Source organism: Lissotriton vulgaris, chromosome 2_1 (genome assembly GCF_964263255.1).
Source record: "Lissotriton vulgaris chromosome 2_1, aLisVul1.2, whole genome shotgun sequence".
In the NCBI taxonomy this organism is placed as follows: Eukaryota; Metazoa; Chordata; class Amphibia; order Caudata; family Salamandridae; genus Lissotriton; species Lissotriton vulgaris.
In genome coordinates, this window is record NC_141687.1 from 1,330,428,582 (window position 1) to 1,330,455,145 (window position 26,564).

At 43.8% G+C, this 26,564-nt stretch overlaps 1 protein-coding gene across 2 annotated transcripts in view; it reads left to right on the top strand.

Annotated features, from left to right (window-relative positions):
* CLASP1 (cytoplasmic linker associated protein 1) overlaps positions 1–26,564 on the top strand; it is a 1,635,412-nt gene that overhangs the window by 1,297,557 nt on the left and 311,291 nt on the right. For both annotated transcript variants that reach the window (XM_086957100.1, XM_086957101.1), the window contains one exon: positions 5,626–5,769. In XM_086957100.1, coding sequence (XP_086813226.1) covers positions 5,626–5,769 — 144 coding nt within the window. The remainder of the gene's footprint in view (positions 1–5,625; positions 5,770–26,564) is intronic.

Here is a 26,564-nt window from a genome sequence, read left to right on the forward strand (position 1 = left end):
GTGAAGCAAACAAGACACCATGTTTTTAGGTCTAGTTTAGAGACAGCTTTTTTTGGGGGGCGGACCAATTGGTAAAAAAAAATCCTAATAAAAATGCATACATTTTTATACATTGGGGTTTCTTCAGGCCTCTTCATTCAGAAGTTCCATTGGTCTGTTGAAGTGGGACTGACTTTAACATTTTGCCTCTGCCCACCACATTATACAGCAAGGAGTAATGGACCTGCACACTTAAGCAATTGGCTCGTCTAAATGTGCTTAACAGCATTTTGCTCCCGCACATATGCATATCCATCTAAAAACTTAGCCCACTCCAGTGCGAGCCATGGATAGTAACCCAAACTTTGCTTGTATACTTTTTTTAAATGATGTTTGAATTGGTCCTTTTATACTTTTTTGCAGCTATATACACACTACCTTATGACCGTGGTATTTTCTTACTTTGACACCTACTGCATAAGTTTTAAAAAAAAACTCTTCCCCATCCATCTGTATTTTTAGGTCGAGGGACCTTTTGTTGGCGTGTTTGGGGGAATGTGAGACGCGATCGCCCACGCGCCTCGCTGTCTCAGATTCCTCCTCGTGGGCGCGCACGGCGCCGTGCCCATATTCCCGTGCGCACACAGCCAGCCCCCACACCACACAGACTGAAACACACGCGCGCACACCCGTCTCCACTGCAAGCCTGCTGGTTACTTTCACTTTCCATCCCCCCACCAGTCATCGGGCTCTTTTTACACACGCACGCATGCATGCATGCATACTTACACACACACAGACACACGCGCACTCACAGATGCGCACACACAGGCACACACGCGCACAAACACACACACACACACACACACACACACACACAGACACGCTCGCACACACACACACACGCGCGCACACACATCCCCCCTCACACCCCACTCACCAAGTTCTTTTCGTGTGTCCCTCTCTCCCTCGCAGGCAGCGGGTCATTCTCAGCAGCAGGCGGGGCTCTCCACGAGCACGGGAGCCCCGCTAGCTGACACGCAAATCTTCCGGCTGACTGGCAGAGGAGCGCTTCAGCACAGGAGCGCGGGGTAGGCTCCCGTCTGCTTCCTGTCTTTTTGCGGCCCCGCCCCCGTCCCAACACCGGTTGCCTGGCTTCCTGTTCAAGCCGGGCTGCGGCGGTGAGTTTTTTTTTTTGTTTGCTGCCTCAATGCATCTTCCCCACTATATCCCATGACAGACCTCACAGAGTGTGCCATGCAGACCTAAATTAGCCAGGCAACTTTGTATTCGGAGGCTCGTAACTTACATTTCGAATATGACGACAGACTGCAATTTCCGTAAATTAAGTGATTAAATATCAAACTGTCGCTGATGTTTCCTTTAACTGGGCTGGAGGAGAGGGCCCATCGCGGGACCTCTCCTGCGCAAGATTCTTATGCAGCAGGCAGGCAGGATCACCGTGTCATAGAAGAGGGGGGGAGACAGAAGGGCGACACAAAACAACAATCTGCCTCAATGCCAGAGAGGGACGCACAGTCATAAAACAGACACGCAGGCTGACAAAACAATAATTTGACTCTGTGACAGGCAGAGACCGACAGGGTCACATAGTCCGAGACAAGACAGGAAGATGGAAAGGCAGACACAACAACAGTCAGAGGCAGGCAGCGTCAGAAAGTCATGGACACACTGACCAGACAAGAACGATGTGACTCTGTGACACAGGCGGGCGGGTCACAATGTCATGGAAGGGGCAGGAAGATAGAAAGGCAGACACACAATATTATTCTGTCTCAGTGGCAGAGGCAGGCAGGGGCACACAGAGAAGAGACTGGAAGATAGAAAGACACACAGCAACAATCAGGACGGTCTGCCACTGACCCACTGCGGCACAAACCTTTGGCATCTAGTGAACAGTACCACAGGATGGGTCTGTGAAAGAGGACAATCTGCCACTGACCCACTGTGACACAAACCCTTCGGCTGTTGGTATTATAAATGATAATGCGTTTTATTTATGTTTCTTTTTAAAAACATAAATAAAAGGCATTGTCATTTACAATGCGAGAGTTTAAGCTATTAGCATTGTAAATGACTGCCATTTATTTATCTGTTTTCAAAACCAACACATAGATAAAAAGGTTTATCATTTACAATGCCAATAGCTCAAACTTTTGCAAATGCGAGACCTATTGCATTGCAAATGCTTGTTTATTTTATTTTCACCCACATTGCTTCTCCCTTTGCCCCGCACCCTTTGCTGAACTATCACTTTTCCTTATTTATTGTTTGCATGCATGGCCCAGCAGGGGGCAGGTTGCTCCGCAGTACAGAATGCATTTCGTGCTAAAAGTATTTGTTTTTATTTTCCCTTTCAAGTTGTGTTTGCCATCTTGGATCAGTCAATAAAAATAGCAAAGAAAATGTGCATGTGTCATGATGCATGCACAGAAATCTATTCAAAGAGGTGAACCTGCACTCCTGCGTTTCTGGAATTAAACAAACTAATCTTGGGTATTCAGGTTTAGCGTGCACACCAGTTGTAAGGGGCGTGCCCTGCTCCCTCTTGCGTAACAACAATGTTAATGTGAGCCCTAGGGAAACCCAGAGCTACTGGTGGCACTGCTACAAGGGCAAATGCCTTTTATAAGTATCAACCAATCTTTATATTTGTTTTTGCTTGTATTCTATGTTTATTATCAGTTATTTAGAATATTCTTCAAAGTCACAGAAAAGATAAATGAGGTACATAATGTTCTTCATTAATCATGCATTCTTAACATAACGAAAAGGATTCACATAATCACAATGACACTTGTACATTTACTTGTTACATTGGAAACCCACGACCTAATTTCATAACTTAGTTTCAATAATCCCAATGCATTTCGGGTTGTAGCTCAACCCTTCTTCAGGGGATATATTAGTACTATTCAAAAAATTAATCAGTAACAGATGTTGACTTCCAATGTTGTAAATTTTTCAGGACTGAACGAAGTACTGCTACACATTATATATCCATGTGCATAAGCGTAGTCATGTATTCAGAATAAATCCTCACTGTCCTGTACTAGAGATGAAGTTCGACTCAACAGTTTGCGGTGGAATGCTTGTTAAAGCGTACTCCGACAGCACGCGAAATAAACATAATCTATGTCCGCCCTTCTGCGCAGAAGGGCGGACATAGAGATTATTATCTCTAGTACAGGACAGTGAGGATTTATTCTGAATACATGACTATGCTTATGCACATGGATATATAACGTGTAGCAGTACTTCGTTCAGTCCTGAAAAATTTACAACATTGGAAGTCAACATCTGTTACTGATTAATTTTTTGAATAGTACTAATACCCTGAAGAAGGGTTGAGCTACAACCCGAAATGCATTGGGATTGTTGAAACTAAGTTATGAAATTAGGTCGTGGGTTTCCAATGTAACAAGTAAATGTACAAGCGTCATTGTGATTATGTGAATCCTTTTCGTTATGTTAAGAATGCATGATTAATGAAGAACATTATGTACCTCATTTATCTTTTCTGTGACTTTGAAGAATATTCTAAATAACTAATAATAAACATAGAATACAAGCAAAAACAAATATAAAGATTGGTTGATACTTATAAAAGGCATTTGCCCTTGTAGCAGTGCCAACAGTAGCTCTGGGTTTCCCTAGGGCTCACATTAACATGATGCATGCACAGACATACATTATTATTCATCTGAGTTCCAGTGGATTGACGCTGGCCACACTGTTACTGTTTTTTTTCACAATGCTGCACAGCATCAGTAGAAAGCATTTAATTTTTTTCCCGATGCTGCTCAGCATGGAGAAACTGCGCCTGCAAGGCTATTCGATTCAAAAGGCAAGACCAGTTGGCTTTGTCAATTCTTATTTTTAATTTCTCTGGGGCATGTGATCAAAAGGAAGAGCTCTCGTAAAAAAAAGTGACTTGTAATATTTTTTCAGAGCTACACCATTGCCACATTGCGTTACATTTGCTAACTTGCTAACTTTGCCTTTCAGAATGATTTAGTGCTGTTCATTTCTGATACAAAATAGAAATTAAATTGGAGGAATGGGTGGATGAAGGGAACTACTCACTAAGGATGCTGTGCTTATTTGATAGTTCCGAACTGCCTGGGAAACAAGTCCTGTGAAGAATGGGAAGTTGTAAAGTTACAGACGTCTCAAATAACAGGCACTGCTGTACACACTAGAGTTTCACACCAACAGATACTGTTTTATGCATTTCTCATTTTTCAACACTGATACTTAACTCAATAAAACCAGGGCCGTAACACAGGCACCTGTAATGCCCTGCAGTCTTCAGGGTACCTCATTTAGTCTAAAACCTATAGATAGTGGTGATATATGGGTGTTTTAGGGACCTCTCATTACTTTCTGCTGGGATTACAGTGTGTGGTATCCTGGTTTGGATGCCATGTGCCTTTCTAATTAACCTGTCTTGCTGCTCAGCCTATCTGGGTGAATGGTAGAATGTTGAGTGCGTGAGGTAATATGGAATGTGTGGTGTGCCTGGTGGATGGATGACAGTTGGAAGAGAGGGCTGAGTAGCAAGAGAGCTGCTCCTGGTGGGGCTTAGGAGAGACTTGAATGATACTTAAATGATTGCTGCTCCTGGTGGGGCTTAGGAGAGACTTGAATGATACTTAAATGATTACTTGATTCAACAGAAATCCATCTAATAAACATCATCAATCAATACTACTCGGCTACAGATCATCCTATTACACAGTGGGAGATAATTTTGCGTAAACCCCTAAATAAAATACAGTGCAGTGCACCTTGTCATTTCGATGATGTCTCATATTATCACAATAATATACTAAGCCGTTTCTATCCTCTCGTCATTCTTGCTGGTCCGTCAGCCTGCACCACAGAGTATCAAATCTGAGCCTCACCTTGGCATTTGTTTATCAAATTGAAAATTGTGCTTCAGAAGATCCAACTCAGTCATACTAGCTTCAGTACAACAACACCAATGTACGTATCCAGCAGGGGAAAAAAGCAATGTTACATATTAGATCTGTCAGCAATTTAACAAGGTCAATGTTCTTCACATTCAGTGCTAAGTTTTAAATATGCAGATAGTGGTATAAATGGATGTTCAAGAAACGTGATCAAAGTACCGAATCTCATTACCAAATATTTTGTTACAATAATTATATGTGGATTGTTGGCACAAAACGTTTTCCAAAAACGGATAGTTAAAATTTAGTAAATTATTTATATTTCATTCTAGGCTGGTTTGAAAGCATGTGGGTACCGGCACCTACATGAACACCGTACGATTTACATACCTTTACCTAGTGTAAACTAGGCCTGGAGTTTAGGGTCCATCGTCCAAGAGAGAGATTGTGGGTTTATGCGTTTTTCAAGAACATCAAATTGTATTTAACAGTCTGATTAAACTGTCTGACAATCTAATGTGGAGAGGCAGATGCGAACTTACCGGGAGATATGAAGGCAGAAAGTCCTTAGTTTTACTTCTAAAGTATGTTTCAGTTTTGAAGTCCAAATCTCCAAAAGGATGAATATAGGTTGATATATGCACTATTGCTTTCTGTGTATTCAGCATAATGAAGTGCAAATACTATTTGTCTGTGTTTTGTTTTTTAGGCGGCGCAGGTGGCGCTAATTTCTCTGTTCGAACTGAACACGCCAGAGTTCACCATGTTGCTTGGTGCCCTGCCAAAGGCCTTCCAGGATGGCGCCACCAAGCTCCTGCATAACCACCTGAAAAACTCCAGCAACAGCAGTGTGGTAAGTAAAGACTCTTAGCTGCTAGAGGACCAGGGCAGCCGCCCCTTAAAGCAGCGGTGAAAGAGTGGCTGGGTTCACCCTTCCACTCCATTTAGTGTAATCTCAGAGTGAGGAGAGGTCAGAAAACAGCAGATTCTGTTTAGGCATATTTATGATTGTTTGAAAACCAAGAAACACGGCTTCAGGACGCACCATGTGTTTGTAATCCAGCAATGGCTTTAGTGCTCACCCCTGGTTCTTCCTTATCAAACAGGTTCAGCTCTACAGGGCTGTATTCTGAAGTTTATGTACTGGCCTGTTGGATGTTGAAAACGTTGGGTCATAATCGTTTTTTAGGATTAAGCACGTTGAAATCAGAATGGGTAATTCCATTAAATATTAGCAATTTGATTTTATAATTTATCCCTTTTAGCCATGAACTTCATTATAATGGCCAACTTTCATGATTATCTTGTGATTACACTAGACTGGCGAGAGAGCTAAAAGGTGTTTCTTGGGCAGATTTTAAAATATATCCTATCTGGGCTGTTTTTCCATGAGCAAATTCCGTAATAATGTTACAATTGAAATGTTGTTAACCACCAAGTCTATGTGTGGGAACCCTACCTGGAAGCAAGTCACCAAGGGGTATGCTGCAAAGTGGCAAGAGCATGTTTTGAGTCTACACCCCCCCCCCCCCTCATCCATCGACACTTCTCTTTAGAAAGAATATATAACTACCCCCAAGTAAAGAATAATGCACTGTCACTTGAGAACAGCTGGGGTCCTGGGATTGTCTTCTTGGATATCTTAGCATTCAAATTTCAGTTGCCATTTCATGTTTTCACTTCCTTTAAGTGCACAGCCTTTTTTTATTTACAAAAACGTGTATTTTAACCCCTTCTTTTGTTCAAGTCGCTGTCCACTCTTTATTTCTTGTTATTATACCAGCACAATTGGCAAGTTCTTTGTATATAGTTTGAAAATGGCCAGGAAAGATGACAATGCAATATGTATAGTCTGTGTCTCAGGTTATACACAATGGATAAGTGAACCATTTGCCTTCAGAAAAGTGAGATACTGAAAGTAAGGCAATCTTGCTACAACCAACTGTCACTCCTTAGGAATGCATAGGGCTCTTCCTGAGACGACTTTGTCCACTCCACCAATGTCTAGCAAAAACAGTAGGGAACTGTATCCTATTGTGATTCTTACTGGGATAATGATCTGAAAGAGACACGTTAGTGATAGATTCCTTACCTTAGAATATCCCCAGGCGTCCGACTGGATCCGGAAAGTTTTACTAGCAGTACCTCTGCGGGTCAGTAGGTGGTGTTGTGCGGCTCTGCATCCGTCGCTAGCGTCGTAAGCGCCGAGATGACGTCACATATGCTACTTAAGCGCCACCCATGTGCGCTGATGTTAGTTCTTTCTTTTTCTGCGCCAGTTAGCACAGATCCGGTTTGAGCACGTACCTTAGTCACTTTTTGACTATCTTTTTTTGAGACTTTTTATCTCTGATTGGTCTTCTCTGTAGGGATGTAACAAAAAGAAGATTCCTTTCTGTGGTTTTAAAGTAAAAAAATTTCTTTGTATGAATATCACTAGTAAAGCCAGACACCTCGCTAGAAAACTCCAATATCCTCAATAACACATATACCAACAGACCAAAGAACATGTCAAAAATATCACATTTATTAAAAAAGAAAGAAAAAGCTTCTTATTTCAAATCATTAGACATGAACAGTTTCTTGCCATGAAATTACATACATATTATATTTCATACACAAAGGTTCAATGTAACCGCGTATAAAAACAATTTAAAAAGCCAGTTTTGTCGACGCGTTTCGGTGCTTAGATCGATAGAACACCTTCCTCAGGACTATGGGTAAAAACTTCATGAATTATTAAAGCATTTTCAATTTGCAATACCAGTCTTGATCCTGGAGTGGAGTAGTCTTTATCTGCCGGTGGAACAAGTTTGTGGCATGGTGCATAGCTAAGTCTGTGGATCCCCTTTCTGCCCCTCTTTCGGAAGTCCTTCTTTTCCTTCTTTCTTTGGCCCAGCAGGGCTCTTCTTTGGGCACTATCAAAGGTTACCCTTTGGCCAGCTGCGCCTTTCTACGGCTTTCAGATCAGCCTTCTCTTTTTCAGTCCCCAGTTGTTAACCTTTTTCTGAAAGACATTACACACACATTTCCTCCCGTGCCGTTTGTCATGCCTCAATGGAACTTAAACCTTGTCTTGACCTTTCTGATGTGCATTCCCCCTTTAAGCCGCTTCACAACTGTCCTTTACGTCTTCTCACCTTAAAGACTGCTTTCCTGGTTGCTATCACCTCTGCCAGAAGAGTGAGTGAGCTCCAGGCTCTTTCTTCTAAACCTCCTTTCCTTTCTGTTCATCCGGACAAGGTGGTTTTAAGGACCCGTCCTTCTTTCTTGCCAAAGGTTGTCACACCCTTCCACATCTGGCAGACCTTCTTTCCGCCTCCGCATCCTCCAAAAGAGGAAGAGAGGCTCCACCGTCTGGACCCAAAACGTGCCCTCTCGTTCTATCTGAAACGCACACAACAGTTCCAGGTGGATGACCAGCTCTTTGTTGGCTACATGGACGCCAAAAAAGGTCGGGCCGTGCACAAACGGAACATCTCTCGGTGGGTTGTTCTCTGCATCCAGGCCTGTTACTTCTTGGCTAAGAAGGAGCCTCCTGTGGGGCTGCATGCCCATTCTACTCTGGCGACAGCGGCCGCTACTGCTCTGGGACGGGGAGTCCCTTTGCAGGATATCTGTCAGGCAGCTACGTGGTCCTCGCTGCATACCTTTACCAAGCATTATTGCCTTGACAGCCAAGTCCGGAGAGACGACTTCTTTGGCCGTTCTATTCTCCGTGACTTTCTGGTGTGATCTTGTTCGCAGACCCACCACCGGGGTTGGTATTGCGGGGGTATCCGTTCTAAGGTAAGGAATCTATCACTAACATGTCTCTTTCAGATGCACAAGTTACTACTTGTGTAACGATATATCCGTAAGAGACATTAGTTAGTGATAGATTCCTTACCGCCCCACCCATCCTCCCCGTTCTGCGAACTGATTTCTACAGTTAGGGACATCCCTTTTTAAGGGCCCTAGTTTCTTAAGCTCCAGTGGTCAGTTTCTTGCATGGCTCTGCGTTCCTGGTGCGGAAAGTTGTGTACAGAACTGACGTCAATGCGCATGGGTGGCGCCTAAGTAGTCCCCGTGACGTCATCTCGGCGCTTACGACGCCAGCGACGGAGCCGCATGACGCCACCTACTGATGCGCAGAGGTACTGCTAGCCAAACTTTCCGGATCCAGTCTGATGCCTGGGGATATTCTAAGGTAAGGAATCTATCACTAACTAATGTCTGTTACAGATATATCATTATACAAGTAGTAACTTGTTCATCTGGCTTGCAGGAATGCCCAGATGTTTCAAAGGGCAGAAGGCATCCCTAGAGACGTCTACCATAGTTCAGTGTTAATGAGTTAGCTTTAGATATGTTAAAAATCGATGGATCACTCTCTTTGAATGTCTTCATGCTCTGTGATGACTTAAATCATCTGAACCTCTGGGATCTAGTTTTTGATGCTCATTATTATCAGGTAGAATCTACTCTACCTAGAACAATTCCAAGAAATTCTATGCATCAGCTATCGGGTGCTGGAATCAGGCTCAGACATAAAAACAGATTTGAAATACCAGGTCCATATGTTACACCTCTCCACAAAGGAAGTCTCCTGGCAGGACACCTCTCACAAGCCAGGCACATGCAAGGCCTTGATGCTCTCTACATAAGCCACATTGAGACTTGCTTTCTCCAGAGCATACTGCAAGGTCAGCCTGTTGATTGAGCTCCTAATTTGCAACCTTACTTAAATTCCTCTCCATAAACTACCTCTCTATATTTACAGACATTATAGCTGGAGTTGTGGCAATGCAGATCATTCCTGTAGCTTCTCCTCAGCAGGTAATATCTATAAATGTTTTGACAAAAAAACTCTTGAGTCTCATATCTTTACTTCCTAAGATTTTGAAAGCTGCATTGGCTACTTTCTTGCCCTTACAAAACTTTGCATATAAAGGTAACCCTAGAAGTTATATGGTTTGATACATTGTTTCTGTAGTGTAACTTTCACTGATGGATGATGGAGAAACCATTCTTTACTTTGTAGCTACTAGTATGTGTAAAGCAACCGGGCAATGTCATGCCCCGAAATGAGATCTTTGTAGCATGTGTTCAATGCAGATACCAATGCTGTGCACACTCCTGCCATCCTGTGTTAGGCCCGGACCCTGCAAGTTGTTTTCCTTGAGGAGATTTTATGGTCGGCGTTGTGCGTCATATCCCCTCCTCCTAAAGGTATTGCACATGTTCAACGGCTCCTTTGTTAGATTATTTTTCTACCATCTGCTCGGATTAACTGCATCTGCGCTCTATAGTTTTGACGCTCATGGAGCCTATGAGCGGAAAAAAGAGATTCACACGATCGAACATAGTCAAAGAAAAACAACGCATGAGTCTGATACCTGTTTGACTTGTCTACTGATTGAGCGCCCGCTCTAGAATTTTGTGTCGCCGTCGTCCACACTCTTTGAGACTGTCCATCTCCAGTTAATGGAGGCATAAAAGGAAATTTTATTTCAACGGTGCCCTTGATGCAGGGCCAAATACGCCGTTTCGATACTCATAAGGTCTTTAACCTGTGTTTATTACCAAAACACAAAGATCTAGACTGTGCAGCTTTCAGCCTCTTCAAATATAAGAAGACGTTGCGAAGCAGAAGAGATCAGTGCCTAGACCATACCATGGCGATTCCAGCAGAGGCAGATTTTTCGCACGGAGAATCACACAGTGAGCGCGTGTTAGACACCGAGACAATAGTAGAAAGTGGGGTAGTCATTGCCGGCCCCCACTCAGTCACTTCTGACGAGTCCAGTGAGGAAGAAAAGTCTGAGAGTCATGTCCAGGATTCCATGCTGAAGACTCCGGTACCTGGGTCGGGATCGAAAATGGAGATCGCACAAAGAGCCATGAGTACTATTAACCCACCCTGTGCAAAGACATTCTTACATACACCTCACTCTCAACGCCACAGTGACCCACTGCCCTTGGGCTCTCCTTGACATCAAGAGTATGCCTTGGAGCGAAGAACGGACAAGACTGTTCTCGATTCCAATCTAGCAACAAGGGCAAAACATTAGGGTGGCACCGACACTACTTCGGGACTGAAGCACTCATCTTCAACATATGTGTCGACACCGAAGAAGACTAACCTGGCTTTGACGCCGACAAGTCACTAGAGCCGAAAAAATGCTCGACCTCGAGTCACTTGGAATCCTAACATACATCGGCACCAACAAAAGAACAAAAACACGGTTGATCGTCGACATAGAAGAAACCGCACATTCCCACAGATGCCAAGATAAAGACACCTTCTGCTGCCATAACTATAGATCCAGAGAAGGAGGCAAAAATACCACAAAAACAAGTGCCACTAGAAGAAGAGGACAACGTTTTTGAAGGACTGTAAAAAAAAGATACAGACACCTCCAAAAGACAGGCACAGGACCAAATAAAGTGGCTACTGAACACTGGGCTTCTAGGCCACTGACATTTAGTCAACCACAATCCCCAGAGTCCAGATCACCCTTACCTACACTGGAAGAGTAGGGTGGTGATACACCTCAACAGGACTATAACTCAAGATTCAGAGGGGGATACCCACCACAGCTCAGAGACATGGAATGATTATGACGTGTTTCTGCCTGACGACGATATGGAACCACTAATTCCTAGCAAAGCCTCACCACCTGATGACACTTCATCTTACCATAGTGCCATACAGAGGAACGCAGATTATCATAAACCTCTTATGTGGACCACAAAGGAAGAGACAGATTCCTTAGTTGAAACTCTCTCCCACACGGAGCATACAGTGCTATATCTACCTACGACACGCTCAATGTTCAATGTCTCAAAGGATATCTTTACGAACCCAGGAAAATCCAGGCCTTCACCTTCAAACCCAATATACATATGGGCCACTCTCCTGCAGACACCCTAGTGGTCACTACAGCAAGGAAAAGAACAACATCCCAAGTCACAGAGGAAACTCTGCCTGCTGACAAGGCTAGCAAGCCTATCGAAATGGTGGCCTCAGAACACGCCAACCACTGGCAAATTGCAAACTTAGTGGGTCTACTCTCCCTGCAACAGGGCTACTTGGGATGAAATAAAAAACCTCATGCAACATCTCCCAGAACAGTATAAAAAGAGAGTAGAAGAGTTAGTAGCCAAAGGAAAGCAAATCTCCAACGCAACCATCAGGTGTGCACTAGATAATGCAGGCACCGCAGCAAAAGGCATTAATAGCTATTATGCTGTTCAGGCATGTGTTGCTACGCATATCTGGCTTTAAGCTGGAAGTGTAAACACATTCTTCACATCCCCTTTGATGGAGAAGCATCTCTTTGCACCAGAGATAGACATGCGATTAGAGAGCATTACAAAAAGACACGGGCACACCAAAATCAATGGGGCTTTGCAATCTACATCACAAAACAGCAGCCCTTTCATGGGGCCTCCAAAAATGCCACCACAGAGAGCCCCACATACCAACATCAGCAGTATCATCAACAGACAGGGCGAGGACATTATAGAGATGGCTACAGATCTAGAGGAAAGTGTAGAAGCCTCGATCACCAAACAGTGATTCTCCAAAACTCCCCCTGATCACAAATCACCTGTTGGGGAAGGATACAACAATGCCATCCGTTGTGGCCAGAAATTAAATCCGATCAATCAGTGTTAGACATTGTCAGTCACGGATATTGCCTAGAACTAAAACGAGTGCCAAATCTCCCACCAAAAAAGACACATACTAAATCCTGAGCATCTACATCTGCTAAATGAATAAATAAAAGCATTACTACAAAACATAGAAGCTGTCAAAATCAAACATTAAACTGTGGGGTATATTCCCTATACTTCCTAATACCCAAAAAGGACAGGTCACTATGTCCCATTCTGGACTTGCGGCTTCTTAATCTGTACATTCTATCTAAACACTTCCACATGGTAACATTTCAGGATATGAGACCATAACTACAGAAAGGGAACTGCATGACTGTATTAGATCGGATTAACGCACACTTTCATATCCCAATTCTCCTGACCCATCGGTAATATCTTAGGTTCATGATAAGTTGACGTCATTATCAATTCAAAGTACTACCATTTCAGGTAACAGGCCAGTGAGTATTCACTAAATGCGTACCTGTAGTAGCTGCGACACTAAGAAGTAAAAACATGCATGTGGTTCCCTATCTGGATAACTGGCTGATCAAAAGTTCCAGCAAACCGAAATGTCTGCAGGACACTAAAAACACCATCAACCTATTGCACAAAATGGGTATCACAGTCAATGCCACCAAGGCCCATCTACAAGCGCTCTTAATGCAGCCGTATCTTGGAGCCGTGCTCTTTTCAATTATATCAAAAGATACCTCAATTCACAGAGGGTTCTCAATCTCCAGAACCAACTCACTCTTTTTCTGCCACATCGTCCCCTAACAGTCAAAACAGTGATTCGCCTTCTAGGTATGATAGCCTCCTGGATAGCAATAGTCTCACATTCAAGACTACATATGAGAACCCTCCAGGAGTATTTAGCATCACAATGGACACAATCGGGGGGCGGGGCAACATGGAGGATCTAGGGTTGGTCCACCCTTGGTCTAACAGGCACTACAATGATTCAAACACACACAAATGGAAATGGCCTTCGTTGACCCAGTCCCACAGGTAACAAATACAGAGGATTAATCACTCATGGTTTGGGGTGCTCATATGGAGAACATTGTGGGACAGGGACTTTGGTCTCCAAAACTGCAGACATTGCACATCAGTATGATAGCGTTGTTAGCCATTCATTCGGCTCTCAAAGTGTCCCTACCCAACATATCAGGGGAAAATGTCTTTCTAGGAACAGACAATATAATAGCAATGTACTACTTTCAGAAAGCAGGAGAAACCCATTCACTGCAACTGTATCATCTAGCACAAGTGATATGGAAATGGGCTAACAAGCACACAGTCCACTTCCTAGCACAATACATTCCAGGAGTGTAAAACTCACTAGCAGACTTACTAAGCAAAACGCAACAGCAGGTAAACGAGTGGGAAATCCACACTCAGGCACTATAAACTTACTTCCATCTGTGGGGGACACCAACTATAGATCTCTTCGCCACCATAGAAAACACAAAATGACAAAACTCAACATCCAGACATTGACACCCTCAATTCAAGGGCAATGCTCTATGGATGAACTGGTCTGGTATCTTCAATCAATAACTGGATCACAGGTTGACTTGACACTCTCATTCCAGCCAAATTGACCAAAGGACGGTCCGCACCATCTAACCCTTGGTACAATGACACCCTTAAAGCCTTGCGCAAGGAATGCAAAAGAGCCGAGCGTCAATGGAGAAAAAACTTTGACTGTCAGGATAAAGTCAACTATTTATCCAAACTTAAAACATATCAAAAAGCCATCCGTACTGCCCGCGCAGCTTTCTATGCTGACAAAATCAGCTCCAGCCCAAATCCAGCTAAAATTATTTTCAATCTAGTCAAAGAACTTCAGAGTCCTAGGTCACCCTCTCCCAAAATTGCATCCACTGAACAATGCGAACAGCTTGCCACATATTTTGTAGAGAAAGTCCAGAATATCTACAAAACCTTTTCTCAGCACCCTCTTCACCCTGGTGAACCCACCAACCACACCTCCAATATCACCCCTCTCACCCAAATCCCGGTTATCTCTGCTATCGACTTAATCAAACTATGCAAAAAAGTGAAATCTGGCTCCCCTGGGGATCCTATGAGCCCTACTCATTTTTTGGACTCGCTTGACTTTTTCCTACCCCCCATGATCGAAATACTCAATCTTTCCTTCTCATCCGCAACTGTACCTACAGCCTGGAAACAGGCTTGGGTATCACCCATTATCAAAAAACCCTCCCTGGATCCTTCGAAGCCAGAAAACTTCCGACCTATATCCCTTCTCCCCTGGATGTCTAAAATAGCAGAAGCCCACGTCAATGGCATTCTCTCCAAACATGTGGACCTAAATGGTATCCTGGACCCATCCCAAAATGGTTTCAGACCGGGCCACAGCACGGAATCTGCCCTATTGGCCACCACCGAATATCTCCGGACGATTTTAGATTCCGGTCAGAGTGCTGCGCTGATCCTTCTTGATCTCAGCGCAGCCTTTGATACGGTATCCCACGACATTCTTCTTAAACGGCTGGAGATGGCCGGCGTGTCTGGCCTTGCTTTAACCTGGTTCCGCTCCTTCCTCAAGGACAGATCCTTTCGGGTGTCAGCCCCCCCCCCCCTTTCTCTCCAAACCCTATCCTATAACACAGGGAGTGCCCCAGGGCTCAGCGTTGAACCCCTCCCTCTTCAACTTATACGTTCAGCCTCTTGCGGAAGTGGCCAAAGAGTGGGGGCTGACGCTGGTATCGTATGCCGACGACACCCAGTTGGTCGTCACCCTCACTGAAAGCCCTTCCATCGCGGCCTCCAGGTTCAGAAATGGCCTGGCAGCAGTGGCACAATGGATGACGGACAATTACCTACAACTGAACGCCGGGAAAACCGAGGTGCTCCTCCTTGGCAGAAACACCAGCCTTTGGAACGAGCACTGGTGGCCGTCATCCCTTGGTACCACCCCACTCCCTAAATCCAGCGTCAAAAATCTGGGAGTCTGGATGGACGCCACTCTCAGCTTCCAGACACATACCAAAAAGGTGGCAACCACCTGTATAGGTCTTCTGAGAAATCTCAGTCCCATACTTGGCTTTTTCGACCCGAAGGTTCGCCAGCTGATTGTCCAGGCAACTATCTTATCATGCCTAGACTACGCGAACGTCCTCCTCCTAGGCGCAAACAAAGCAGAAACTGCCAGATTTCAACAAGTGCAAAACGCGGCTGCAAGAACGTTGGTCGGCCTTCCCCGCAGATGCTCAGCCAGAGCCACCATCCGCAAACTCCACTGGCTGCCCGTCGAAACCAGAGTAAAATTCAAAGCCCTCATCACGATCTTTAAAATCTTCAAACAGGGAAGCCCCACTCTCCTACAAAACCTCATCTGTCCCTATGTTCCTAGCCGTGAGTTGCGCTCCTCTAACCAGCTCCTTCTGAATGTACCCCGAATAAAGCTCTGGTGGTCGCTCCTTCAAGGTCTTGGGACCCAAGCTGTGGAACGCTCTACCTCTTCACATACGTTCCATGGACAGCCTTTCTACCTTCCGTAAGGCAATCAAGACCCTCCTATTTCCTTCCGACTAGTGCTGCTCCTTTTCCCCCCCTTCCTCTTCCTGGTTGGGTCTGTGACTTCTCTCAGCGCCGGGATGCCCCATAGAATAGAATAGAATCTTTGCATTCTAAAGAAAGCCAGAAGACCAGCCAAGGCCTTTTGTGCAACAAAAAAGAAATTGTTTGTCCACTACTGTGCTGCAAACAACATAAACACAGCCAAACCATCCGAACAACAACTAGTATGTTATTTGTTACAACTGCAAAAAGCACATTTAGCACATCTACATGTTTTCATCTAGCAGCAATCAGTGTACCTATAAAACGGAAAGCACCTGTCTCTTTTCCCTATACCTGTCATAAAACCATTCATGGAGGAACTAAAAAGTGTGATTTCACCTCGTACAGCTCCTGTACCAACATGGAACCTAAACATTATGTTAGCAGGACTAATATCCACACCATTTGAACCAATGCATAAATGCAAAATACAGTTCCTAACATGGAAAGTAGTATTCCTTGTAGCTATAATATCACTACGGAGAGTTAGTGAAATACGTGCACTCACTATTGAGGAGCTTTACTTTCAAGTATTTAAAGGCAAAGTTCGCCTACACACAAACCCAAAGTTTCTGCTGAAGGTCTTACCACTTTTCCATTTAAATGGGACATTGGATTTAGCTTGTTTTCTTTACAAAACCAGAAATATTTGCATTACATACCCTAGATGTAAACCATGCTCTTATGTACTATGTGGTAAGAATAAAAATGTTCAGGAAAACACCACTATTTGTAGCCTTTTCAAATCCAGGCAAGCCAATCCAATATCACAAGCAGGAATCACTAGATGGATAGTAAAATGCATTCAAATTTGCTACATCAAAGCAAAACAAACTCTACCAACAATTCCAAGGGTTCATTCAACCAGAAAAGAGGCAGAATCGTTATCCTCTTTATGATACATCCTGCAAACGGTCATCTGTAAAGCGGCAACATAGACAAATCCACACACTTTACTAAACATTATTGTGTAGCTGTGCAAGCCAGACAACAATCACTGGTGGGACAAACAGTTCTATGCACATTATTAAAGCAAATGCACCATCTGATGCCTAAAGCTACAGCGAGAGTAGTACTGCTTTCCAATATATGCGTATCATGTGTATCTGCAGCCAACACATGCTACGCATTCTTACTCCATCAGTTTGTTACTTACTCTATAGGCATCTATTTGTAGTGTGAAGCGCTGCAGATTCACATGCGCCCTCCCTGGAAGGTATTAGATGGTGACAAAAATACACAGGACTTTCAGTATGTTAAACAATAAATGCTAACTTAGCAGACTATATCCTCACTTCCCATATGGCAGAGAAAAAACATTACAATCTAGTAAAGGAGCTGTTGAACATGTGCAATACCTTGATGAGGAGGAGATACAACGCACAACCAGAACCATAAGACTTCCTTGAGAAAAGCAACTTGCAGAGTCCGGGCCCAATACTAGATGGCAGGAGTTGTGCATAGCATTTTAATCTGCAGCACTACATGCTACGAATAGATGTTTACAGCTTAAGTAACCTGCTTCATTGTGGGGATCATCAATGGAGGAGTATTGATTTCCTGCCAGATCATGACACAGAAAAAGGTGGTGGACTTTACTTACTGTGTATCCTGTTATGGTATCTCAGTGGTTAAATCCCATGGGTCTTAACCAGTTTTAACCAGGGAGTTTTCAGCCTTTGTTTATTTTGATAATTTGCTGATAATGAAATCACAAGACTGAAGAGGATGCTGGAGCAGAAGTTGAGAAATGTTTGAGGCTGCAGTCCAGTGAAACATATATTCATCTTTCCTTCAGTGGGTTCTCATCACAGTTGGCAACAGGAGCATCAATTGTACAGAAGGTTATGCCACTAGCAGAGGTATCCAGAGAAAACATGACGTAGACAGCCACTGAGAAGCATCCAGTATCTCAAAGCAATGACTTCCACATTTATTCTCTTCATTTATCAACTCATGTGGAGAAATATCAACAAATAGTTTTCAACATGGGAAAATATAACAAAAGATAGGTTATCCGAATTGTGTAAAATGGATAATTTCTTAAAATCAGACAATTTCTCCAAACATTCCACCTCAAATACAATTCATATCTCTCCATTCGAACCAGCTGGTTCAAGACGTATATTTACTCCAACCAAATAATACAATCATAAATGTTTCAGAACCAGGAAAGTGCAGTGGCATTTACTTCAATGATTTCATGTTAGCAAGGAAGGGAGCAGAAAGGTGGTTGCAGAGCTTACGGTTCATAATTATTTCACAGCCTGATTTATCTGCAGAAAAGCAAAAATGAGTCAAAGTGCACTTTTTCAAAGTCTGCCTCTAGTAGCAGCTTTTCCTAGACAGTTTACAAAATGCACCTAGCTATAGCTGGACAACTGACTGTTTAATTTTAATTTTGACTAGAAATATCTGTAGCTATCTCTCTCTCTCAGTGCAGAGAATACAATACCCTGGAGCTGTGTAGGATACAAGGAGATGATAAATGCTTCCTCAAAGGTTAGACTATCTTCTTTTCATCAGCCATGTCTGTTTATGCAGTTCCTTCTAAACAGCTTTTATCTTGGTTGGAATAACCACAAAAAGCACCATATTAAAATACAACATATATAAAAGAACTTATAACAATGTATATACAATTCTGCAGAATAATAAAACATAGCTAAAACTGTTATGAAAATAGAAAACTTAATTCATTCGAAAATACTTAATTCTAATCCTTTCTTTCTTCATACAAGGGTCTCAGCAAACAGATCTCAGCTAACAACAAACACTATCAACTATGATGTATCTGTTTTTAAAATTCTTAAAGCCTCTGAAAAAGTCCTAGTCCCCAAGCTTAGACACAGTGGTTAGACCTATTTTGTTCTCATGCCGGACAGAAAAATAAAATGTGCGCAATATTTTGTTTGACATTCAGAGTTCATAAAGTTCAATTGGTTTCTCCTTCTGTTAATTGACCAGGAAACCATTTAGCTATGATTGAGTCAATCTGAAAAGTCTTGAAATTAAACTTCATGAATAATGTCTTTGCTAATTGGTGTTGTATGTCATCAAGATAAGGTTCAAAACTTGGCAGAGGCTTGAAGCTTAGGAATTGTGAGGAGACTCTTCGTCTTCCCATCCGAGGGTTGAGATGTGTCTTGTTTAATCTAAATTTCCAATAAACGCACTTCAACTCATTCTTTAAACAGGCAGCCAGAGCTAGGCCAGTTCCAGAAACTGCTCAGACCCAGTTCGCTAAAGCAGGTCCGCACGTGGCTGAACCATGGTAAAAAGTGAGTTGGTCATCCAGTTCCATAAGCTCCTGTCTGTAGGGGATAACTTCATGTGTTACCAAAATTCTTATCCCATATAATAAAGGTATCATAACAGTATCATAAAACAATGGGATCAAAGGTGTATTTTTAGGAAGACACAATAAAGTCTGAATTATTTTGTTTTCTCCTACAGCAAGGGAACTCAAATTCTCCCCTCCCCATAGTTCCGCCTCGGTAAGGGCTGCCGTTTGGGTCCTACATCTCAATACCTCCAAAAGCATCAGACACTGCCTTGGACTTAGCAAACATTAGTGGAGATATGGGGACCTCTCCTAATTTCTGCAGATAATGAACAATATTGTTAATGTATTATGAGATAGCATTGGTAAGTTCACTGTTCGAGCCCCAACACACTTATTATCTTGATAGAGCCTGGTTATCTGTATCAAAATTTCATTGGGCACATCTTGTCGTCTCAATGTTTCACATAAAAGTCCCCTTGGCACTAAATGAAAAGCTGCTTTCAAGCCAGTGAAAGCAACATTCAAATGCCCCGCCTTCACCTTGACATATTTCCAGGCTATACTTAAGAGATTTAAAAACCTGGTCGATTATGGCTCAACTTTGATGTAAAACCTGCCTGGCATGGGGAAAGAATATCATTCTCGTCTATCTAATAACTAAGTTTGTTCATGCAATTCATTTTTCAAGCATAAAATAGACAGGTCTAATGGATGCCACCCTGCATGTTTCTTATGTCGTATGCTTGACTGCAAGTGAGACCTATTGGAATGTATTGAAACCAGCGGTACCAGAAGTCTGGCAAAGGAAATGATAACCAGATAATGACATATATACTTCTTGGTGAAATTGAAAAAAACATGTTAGTGAGGTCTGTTTCCATAATTAATCTTCTCTTCATTAATTTGTGTTGAATGCTTCTGTGTAGGCATGTGGAGCACACATTGGCCACTTGATTATTTAAGCACTCTGGCTAGATAAGTAAACATTTAGCACATTATTATTTTAGAATTGAAGGGAATTCTCATAGTCTTCATATTTGTTATATACCTCAATACCTTAAACACTGTGCAGATACTGACAGACAACTGACACTGTAAAAAAACGATGGTTATGACCATAATCCTGAAATAACTCTTTTGCCCACGTCTGCCGATTGCCTGGGTTCATCTTCCACATGGAAAATATAAGAGAAAGTAAATTTCCTTTACACAGGAGCAAGTTGGTCATCATCCATAAGGCATAAATAAATTTTCAGTCCCTCCGTAAATCCTCCCTGCAAAACATAAAAAAAGCAGAGTGCAGAGACTTCGTAGCTCATCCCTAAAGAGAATGGCCGCCTGAGTTAGTATGTACAAGTGTTGTATGCAGTTCCTAAAACGGTCAGATAAGGAAACCGAAAAAACAGTAGGGCTGGAGGCATCTGAGTAAGCAGGTCAGGGGGATCTGGTTGCTCAGAAGCATCCAGATGGGTGTCATGCTTCATCATCGGGTAGTTCCTCGTTGGGCCGGTGCTACAATGCCCAACTGGCCCCTGGGAAGGCTCTTTGCCGGAGGTCTTTAAAATATAGCGCTGTGGTGAGCATTGGTTGAGGTGCTATGTTTATGGATTGGTGTAAGTGTGGTATGAAAGTGACTAAATGTAGGGTAAGCGAGCCGGGTAGCCGGAGAATGTCTCACACCATCTGCAGCCAACAACCCCAAATCTAACCTGGTGCTCTCTTAACAACTCCAGTTCATAGTGTGAGTACTGGATACCACCCCCCTCTCAGCACCTTTCCTCTGCTGCAAAGGATTGCTGACCTATAGGAAATAATACAGTCCTTTAAACAATGTGCACAAGTTCCAGTCCTGAAGGTCATGAGATTCCTAGGTCTGTTCGCTTCCTGCATCCTGCTAGTCATGCACATTGGCACATGAGGGCCCTGCCTTGGTGTCTTCACAGGCATTGGCTACAATACAGGTTAGACCTGTCTGACTCAATCTTGCACGAAGTCAGTGGACTCCCCCAGTATGCAGCAAGGACGAAGTCTCCGGTTATCGTGGTCTTGGTGAAGTTAGTAAACGTGCGGAGTGTATGCTAAACGTAGACGTAGGACTATAGGGTGATGTGAAAAACAGCGCCATCTTGGAAAGGTGTGGATAAATAAAGTTTCGAAAAAACGAACTGAAAGAGGGTATGAAGAAACAATAAGTCTGAAACAATGATATGCTTAAAAAAACTCGTTCCCCATAAGAAAACCCACGGTACCACAAGCAAAATATCATACTTGAAAACAGGTGACTGAAAATAAATCATACAATATAAATGATACAAATAGCACAATGATAATGACGTGACAAAAGATGCAAAGTTCAAAGGTAACACAGAAATTCCATCCTGTCATTCAATCCGTGTGGCTGCATCGTCGCCATGAAGCGGATCCAGAAGTACTCTCTTTTTAACAAAGTGTTTTTGTTGTTATGTGTGGGTGTCTATATATACACTATATGTTATTAACTGCACAGCATTGAGGTTGTAGTATTGGTGCAATGATAGTTTTATATATGTATTATTTAGTGACATCTTGATGTTTCTTTATGTTTGTAGAGCTGTCCCCTGAGGAAGGGCTTGTCATCTGCCCGAAATGCATTGGGACTAGTAATGATTGGATGACGTTTCATTTGGGATTATCTTTGAGCATTGATGAACTATTCATGAAAACAATGAATATGGATTAAAGATTTGAGGAACTTCTCAAACTTTTTGATTTACCTTTTTGATGAACTGTATATGATACTTTAGACTTTGCAGTCAATTGCTGTGCACCTGGGAGTCTTCCTCCAAGTAGAGGAAGCTGTGTAGTACTCGTCTATGATGGCCTAGTCTACGATGGCCTCGTCTACGACGGCTTCATCTACGATGGCTCCTCTACGATGGCTCGTCTGCGACGGCCTCGTCTACGATGGATCGTCTATGGCGTCGTCTACGACGGCCTCGTCTATGGCGTCGTCTACGACGGCCTCGTCTATGACTGCTCGTCTACGACGGCATAGTCTATGACTGCGATCTCGTCGACGAGGGAAATTCCGACAATTCTGGAATCTCTTATAAGGTGGTAGAGAAGGCTGCTCAACTTTTTAAGATCACAATGGCCTCTCAAGAACAGGACTGCTTCTTGTATGACTTCAAAGAACCTCTCAAGAAGGCATTAAGGTCAATACCGATTATCGATTACCTTTAGTCAGAAGGGGTATAAGGCGCCAGATACAGCACCGGCGTGTTTAACAGGATATCCTAAGCCGGACTCCGTGGTGACACAGGCGACCCAGAAGTACTCCAGGAATCCTTCGTCCCCTTTGTCGCTTCCTACTGATAAGGGGGGAAAAAGAGTGGACAACATTGGGAACAGGTTTTCCTCAATGTTGGCAATGACGGTAAAGGCCGCGAACGCCCTAGCGCTCTTGGGACGCTATCATAGACAATTGTGGGCACACATAGCCCCACACCTGTCGGAATTGCCAGATTCATCCAAAGAGGATTCTGCAAGATAGTGAAGCATCGGCGTCAGAAACTATAGACTGCGCGTTGGATATCGCTATGACAAGGTTCCGCCAGTTGGCTGGAGCAGCAGTCTTGCGGCTCCAAGGATGGCTCTTTCCGTCCTGAGGTGTAAACAAAGATTTTGGACATGCCATATGATAGCCAGTTGCTATTTGGCACAAACAATTAACGAAGCAGACACTGCGAGAGCTTTGGGCACTCTTCAGTATAAGAACCAGTCCTTTAGTGGAAATGGAGGAAGAGGGCGGTCTTCCTACAGAGGAAATTATCAATACAAGTCTTCCTGCTCTTCAGGCCAGAGTAGACCGCAATACCAACAGCGCCAACATCAGCAAAACAAGCAATCCTCTTTTGGGAAGTCGTCCTTTCAAGGTAAAGGACAGCGAAAATATAGGGCTGCTTCTACGAGAGATTTCGATTATGCTGTAGAAAGGAGCAATAGAGAGAGTACCTCCACCTCAGAAGGGAAAAGGGTTTTATTCCCGCTTCTTTTTGATCCAGAAAAAAGACAAGAAGTGGAGACCAATCTTGGACTTCAGGGCCCTCAACAAATTCCTAAAGAAGCAGACGTTTCGCATGGTAATCCAGGAGGTCTTGCAACTACTGGAAGAGCAGAATTTTTATAGCGTCTCTAGTCCTACAGGACGCTTACTTCCATATCCCATTTCACAGGAATCATAAAAAGTACTTGCGATTTGCAGTAGTGGGCAGACACTTGCAGTTTCGCGTTCTGCCTTTCGGGCTCAAGTCTGCACCGCGCATATTCACGAAATGTCGTTCCCCGGTGGCGGCATATTTCAGACAGTGCCATCACCAAGTCTTTCCGTATCTGAATGGCTGGCTGGTCAAGGCTCCATCCTTAGACTCGTCCAGGTCTCCCAATGCCTGTTTAAAGCTTTGCGATTGCTTGGGTCTCACCCTCAATCAGGAAAAATCGGTCCTACAACCTTGTCAGTGCATCAGTTTCCTAGGTGCAACCCTGGACACACGGTCAGCAAAAGCTTTCCCATTTAGAGAGAGGATGAACAAGCTCCTTGTACTAGCTGCTATAGTAGCCTCGAAGAAAGTCTTGACAGTCCGCCTCTTCAAATCCCTCCTGGGGATGATGTCATCGTGTATCCTCCTGATTCCTCACTGTCGACTACGAATGAGACCTCTACAGGAGGCGCTCTCGAAGCAGTGGGTCCAATGCACAGGGTCATTAAACGACCACAAAAAAGTGAATCCTCAGATGGTCGGAGCCCTGCAATGCTGGTCGTCATCTCAAAACCTGTCTCAAGGCTTGCCATTCCTGCTTCCGGCTGCCCCTCATGTTGTCACAACAGGCGCCTCCTTGAAAGGCTGTGGAGTTTTTCTGCAAGAGCTACAGATAAGCGGAAAGTGGTCTCCTATGGAGAAGAAACTACATACCAATCTGCTCAAACTGCGGGCGGTCTTCCTGGCCCTTCAAGCTTTCCTGCCAAGAATAAAACATTCCCTGGTGCTCATCCGGACAGACAACACCACGACTAAGCACTACCTCAACAAAGAGGGAAGGCCACGTTCGCTGACACACTCTCGCGAGTTGCAAAAAAATCTGGAATTGCTCATACTCCTTAATATTACCCTAAGGGCGGAATATGTCCCAGGCACGGACAATGTGCTCACTGACGGGCTGAACAGGCAGAAAACAATGTCACACTAGAGGGAGCCAGATCAACAAATTATCGACCAGATCTTCTCCAGATGGGGCACGCCGCAAAGCGATCTATTTGCGATGAGAATGAACGCCAAATGCCCACACCTCGCAAGTTGGCATCCCTAGTCGGAGTCTCTAGGGAATGCATCTTCCATCGCATGGCGCAACGTCTTTGCGTACGCCTTTCCGCCATTCCCGATGCTTCCCAGAGTCCTCAGGAAAATTTAGGTGGAGCCTTGTACTCTAATTTTAATAGCCCCAACTTGGCCGAGGCAACATTGGTTCACAGAGCTCCACTGTCTATCCCTGGAGCCGCCGGTCCACCTGCGGCATTATCTATCTCTGCTTACAATGAACAATCAAGTTCAACATCCGGATCTGAAGTCTCTCAGGTAAGCCACCTGGCTCCTGAGTTCAGAGAGTTCCACAATCTGAATATTCCACAAGACTGTAGACATTCTTGCCAGAGCAAGGGCGGATAGCACGACCAAAACGTATTCCCTGAAATGGGAGCGCTTTTTTGTTTGGTGTGCAGATCACAGAATTCGGCCTTTCTCCACAACCCTGGAGCAACTTTTACCTTATCTATTACATCTGGCACAGTCGGGCCTAGCCCACTCCTCCATTAAAGTACACTTAGCAGCAATATCTTGTTATTAAAGAACTTCAACGAGTCCATCGCTCTGGTCAAGCGGGTTGATTAAGCAATTTCTAAAACTATTATACAGATCTTTCCCGCCAGTAAGGATGTTGCCACCTACCTGGCATCTCAATGTGGTTCTTATCCAGCTCATGAAACATCCGTTCGAACCAGTACACAGAGCTGACCTAAAGTATGTCTCGTGGAAAACAGCACTCCTCCTGGTGCTCACATCTGCAAGGAGGGTCAGTGAGCTACAGGCGTTTTCAATCCAGGATCCTTTTCTACAGTTTAAAAATGACAGAGTAATCCTGAGAACCAATCCTAGGTTTATCTCAAAAGTCATGTCGGACTTCCACCTAAATGAACCTGTGGTTCTACGTTCCTTCTTTCCAAACCCAAGCACGGCAGCTGAAAGATCGCTGTTTTCTTTGGATCTCAAGCGATGCTTGAAGTTTTACATTGACATAACGAAAACATTCAGGAAACCTAACCAGCTATTCGTAGCTTACAGCCGACCTAGGAAAGGTCTACCGCTTGCCAAGCAGAGCATCTCCAGATGGATTTCTACAGCCATTGCTTTCTGTCATGACCAAGCTGGACAGCCTTTGCATTCCAAAGTGAGAGCGCACTCCACGAGAGCTATGTCCACTTCTATGGCTCTCTTTGCAGGGGTGCCAGTCATTGACATTTGCAGGGCGGCAACATGGAAGTCGCCGCATACCTTCACTAGGCACTACTGCCTGGATACGGAGCTGATGAATGATGCAGCAGTGGGACAAACAGTGTTACGACATCTATTTCAGTAAGGTGAGCCTTCCTCCGTCCCTCCATCCTACTCTGGTATGCACATTTCTTTAGTAATACTTACTGTGGATGTCTAATGATGGTTCATGCTCGCATGGTGTGTCTTATCTAAGGACTTGTATATGCTGTTCCATCAGAAATGTGCACTCTGCATTGCTTTCTACTCTGATTCAGGTATGTGAATCTATGAAAGACACTCATAGTACTGGATAAGAAATGCGTTTCTTACCTGTAACTGCAGTTATCCAGTATTGGTGTCTTTCATAGATTCACATGCAACCCTCCCGCCTTGCCTGGAAGGACTCATTTAACTCTCTGTGTCACGCCTACTTAGCTTAGTGCGTACGAAAATCTGAGGATCTGAGGGACTGAGGCTCCTGCCAGGAAGGTTCTAGAGGGAGGTGATAGCTGATTGGCTCTTCTCTAGAGTTTGGTCCTTTTTACAAAAGGACATGGA